General features: G+C 40.3%; 1 protein-coding gene across 1 annotated transcript; it reads left to right on the top strand.

Moving 5' to 3' along the window:
- On the top strand, positions 1–789 carry LOC141847718 (ethylene-responsive transcription factor ERF039-like). The gene has a single exon (XM_074735786.1). It carries the CDS (start codon positions 1–3, stop codon positions 787–789), a length of 789 nt encoding a protein of 262 aa, XP_074591887.1.
- Positions 790–4,359: the final 3,570 nt, after the last annotated feature.

Raw genomic sequence — 4,359 nt, 5'->3', positions numbered from 1 at the left:
ATGCGACCACTTCACCACCAAAGCCACCACAGCACCGCCACAATGGAAGACCGGGAACCCAATGCCTCCGCCTCTTTCTCTTCAACCACCACCACCGCCGTCACTGCCACTGCCACCGCCACCTCTTCCTCTTCATCCTTCTCTTCTATCCCCTCGCCTTCCAGCCCGAATGCCTCGCCGCAATCAGTGCACACCGTCTCCAACAACACCAAGGCTCGCAAATGTAGCTCTAGATCTAAGAACCGAGAGGATGAGGCCGCCGCTGATGCCCCCGGAGCTAAGAAGAAAACCAGTGATGGGAAACACCCTGTCTACCGCGGCGTCCGGAAGCGGAGTTGGGGCAAATGGGTGTCGGAGATCCGCGAGCCGCGGAAGAAGTCCAGGATCTGGCTGGGGACCTTCCCGACAGCCGAGATGGCGGCGCGAGCCCACGATGTTGCCGCGCTCGCAATTAAAGGCCAGGAGGCTCTCCTCAACTTCCCCCACTTGGCAGCCGACCTCCCGCGCCCCGCTTCCGCGTCGCCCAAGGACATCCAGGCGGCGGCCGCCCTCGCCGCCGCCGGCCCATCGTGCGAGTGCGGCCGTGATCCCACGCCGCCGGACGCCACATCGACCCCCTCGACGAGTGACTCGGACGAAGTGCTGTTCGACCTCCCCGATCTGTTCCTGGATGGGAGGGGAGGGTTCTGCTACTCAGCTTCCTCTTCGTCTTCCTCGTGGTTGCTGGTCGCGGCGGAGGACGCAATCGAGTTCCGGATAGAGGAACCATTCCTGTGGGAGCACTACTAGAGCTCATGGTCGGCATGCAATTTGCTGTTCTCCACATCTAATTTGTTGCCATGAGCAGTCGAATCAGAGCTCCCCTTCGATGGTGATCCGAGCTCTTCCACTCTCACCCGATCAGCCAAAACATCATTTTTGCAAGCGATGGTTCCACAGAGTACTCGAATGCACAGCCTCTTGGTGCCAATTCCATTCCTCCACTTCCATGTACAGTACGCAATCAGGCAACATATATTCCATTATCTTAATTTTTCTTCTGTCGAAAAGCTTGCTTTTCTTGCAGATATGAGAGAAACAAAAACGATCAAAATCTCTGTATGCAAGGAATAAGAATCAAGCTGGTGGTTATTTTTCTAGACTATTTGCTGAATTGGAATGCACTAATCTGCTTTATCATATGCTTTAATTGTATTGTTGCTTCAATCCAGTTGGTGCAGCTAGCTAGTAGTCACAAAAAGCATGATGAGATTTTTCTTTCTTTTTCTCACTTTGGTAAAATCTCAATTGTTTATTGACAAAGACCAGTCCTTCAGCAGTTTATAATCAGTTTACGGCAGAAAGTATCATGTATCATCTAGTGGAGAGTATTCAATGACTGCCCTGATGAAGAACTTTAGCCAAGCTATGGAACACAAGCAAAGAATAAGTACTGAAGGAAAGCAAGGGTAATTTATGAGATGCTCGTATGCTTTTGACTGCCCTCCCTGCCATTATTTTAGTCCCCTCTCGCTTCAAAAGGACTAGTGTAGAGAAGCTTCATGTGCCACCAACGTAACTTTCATTTCATATAGTAGCTGCAGCATATGATAAAATTTAATACTGACTCTGACTTAAAGGCAACGAAGTGGCATGAATGGCATGACGATGCAGAAAGTCGTATATGCACAGCCGGACAGCTAAGAATCTTGATGGCTAGCTAGCTACCTCCTCGTGCCATTTGGAAATTGTAGTGATAATTTTACAGCATGTTGCAATTGATCTGCTGACTCTGATAGTTGGTTCACTACTGTCTCATGCTTCTGTGTCCGTTACCACTAAGCTTTTAGGGACGTCGGGTCATGCTATAACCCTAAAGTTGAACGAGCAGGTCATTCATTTGGGAGGAGAGGTGGTGCTAAGTTATGTCTGTTTGTCCTGCCCCCTTGGACGTTTGTTTCATTTGTGGGTTAGGTGAGCCTAATGATGTCCTCCTTAGTCCTTTCTTCTCAGAGGAGTCGGTACTAGTTAGGTCCGAGTCAATGAATATGGGTGTACTACTGTTTGTTAATTTTCCTTAGGAGTGAAAGCCTGTCCGATGCTCTGGTGGTGTTAGGTGTTGCTTGGCCGTTTGCAAATCCAACTATTTCCTATTGATTGATTTTTTTTCTTCAAGAAAGCATGCCATCCATTTACTTAGTGGATATTTGCCCCATTCAATTTGATCTATTACTTTTCCCCGTTGCATATCATGCCCTTCTGAATGCCATTTGTAGAGTCCAATTTTATATTAATTTGGTCTTTTCTTGATACATTTGCCTTAGCTTTCGTGTGGCAAGACCTTAAACGCTTATTCAATTTCACGGCCTACTATCTTAATAAAATCATCACTAACTTTCTTCTTATAGAACACCTTTCAGAAGTGGAGAAACTTCTTATGATATCTGCTGTTATATAAGTAGTATAAAACAAAATAAAGATATAAATGTGAATAATATAAATAAAATAATTTACATAAAGAAAACTGTACTTTGTGAATGCCTCCTGAGAGTTGAAAATGCAAGACACTTGTCTCTAAAATCTCAAAGAATTGACGATAAAAATCTTTTTGAAGTCCTTCTTTTATAACTTTTAAGTCAATATTGAATTTCACCTATCAATCGACTGTTCATCACCATTAGTCGATTGTTCCACTGAAATCGACCGTTGCATTTACAGAACCGCTCTTATCAATTATGGATTGGCCATGAACAATCAACTCTAAATTGTTCATCAGTCGATTAATGTCCAAACAATCGAGTGTCGCAACCAACCTAGAAATCTTCTATTCGTTGCAATAATGACATCGATCAATTACTACTGTTCACCAATCAATGTCCATCAGTCAAGTTTCAAATAATCTATTTGTTACTAAAGTGTCATTAGTCGATTGATTAAATTCATCAGTTGACTAATATACAACAAACCCCCTCAAACTTCGAATTCGAAGTTTATGATTGAAAATACTGTAGCAAAATACTATTTATATTAGTTGATTGATACTGTTCGTCAATTAATTAATGCATTGTTCATAGTGCTAAAATATTATTCATGGTGTTGAAAACACTGTGAATATTGAATTCCCTTATGTTAAGGAATCCTTATATCTCCCAAACTTCCTCGTATAATTAGTACAAGTCAACCTCAACTTATTAGGGTCTTATCCCTACCTAGTATCCAATTGACTTTAATTTACCAAGACTTTTCCACTTAGTATCCGGTAAATCTTGACCTGTTAGGACTTCTAATCTCATGCATAACATTCGATCAACAACTTCGCCATTATTAAATATCTAGTTCTACTCGATCTGTTTGGATGTCTCATCTCATACCTAACATCCGATCAACCTTAACCTGTCAGGACTTCGTTATTGCCAAACATCTAGTCCTTCACCTATTTAGACTTCATAATTCTCAAACATTCGATCCTTCTTGACTTATTTGGACTTCCAACTACCAAGTGTCTGATTAACCATAATCCACTTAGACTTCTCTCTTGTCAACTCCCTATTAGACTTCTCCTGCCAATTAGCAACGGAATCGTCTGTTATAAAATATGATGATTTTCTTATAGTGTATGTATCGATTTGATCCTGCATTGTCTCTATAAGATTAGAAATATACTTGATGACAAGTGTATAGGTATCACTTTCAAATGACTATCATAATTATTTTAAAGTATATTGATTCACACACGAGATGACTATATAACAATTTCAAATCAAAGGACCATTGATGTAGAAGGATTTAAATATTTTTATCACTATTTTTTATAATTATTATTTTTAGTAATTTTTAAAATTTTTAGTATTTAGAGCAGTTTTGAAAATTTTTATTTTTTATTTTAAGATTTAAGTCCGTTTAGGATTTTTAGAATTTTAAATCCATTAAGAAATTTTTTTTTCTATTAGGATTTTTTTTCTTTTACAAGTTAGTATTTTGGATCTATATAAGTATTTTATTAGTTAATGTTTATGAAGTTTTTGATTTAATAATATTTTTTAGCGGTGTCATTTATTTCTCTATCTCCTAGTATTCTTCTGAATCAACAGATTTTAGAAGATTATTTTTGACGATCGTAGTCAAACCGATGGATTCAATATTGCTCGCAAGATAATCATTATCCCATCCGACGTCAGTTATATCAGAGCTCTAGATTCGATGGATCATCGTCATGATCATGATCGTGGTCGTGATAGACATGTTTTGATTGAGGAAGTCTTACACCGTGATCGTAGCATCCAAGATGAGATTCTTGATATACATAGACAAGTTATAAAGCTATCCCAGCGTCTAACGATGCAAGATTTAAAGGATCGTAAGTTCTCTTATCCTAACTCT

Source organism: Curcuma longa, chromosome 16 (genome assembly GCF_044706935.1).
Source record: "Curcuma longa cultivar G26 ecotype Majalengka, Jawa Barat chromosome 16, ITB_CL_G26_1.1, whole genome shotgun sequence".
In the NCBI taxonomy this organism is placed as follows: Eukaryota; Viridiplantae; Streptophyta; class Magnoliopsida; order Zingiberales; family Zingiberaceae; genus Curcuma; species Curcuma longa.
The sequence above is the reverse complement of the archived record's forward strand: the minus strand, read 5'-3'. Positions and strand labels throughout refer to the sequence as shown.

Coding starts and splice junctions, on each gene's coding strand:
- LOC141847718 (XM_074735786.1), top strand. CDS start 1: ATGCGACCACTTCACCACCAAAGCCACCACAGCACCGCCACAATGGAA.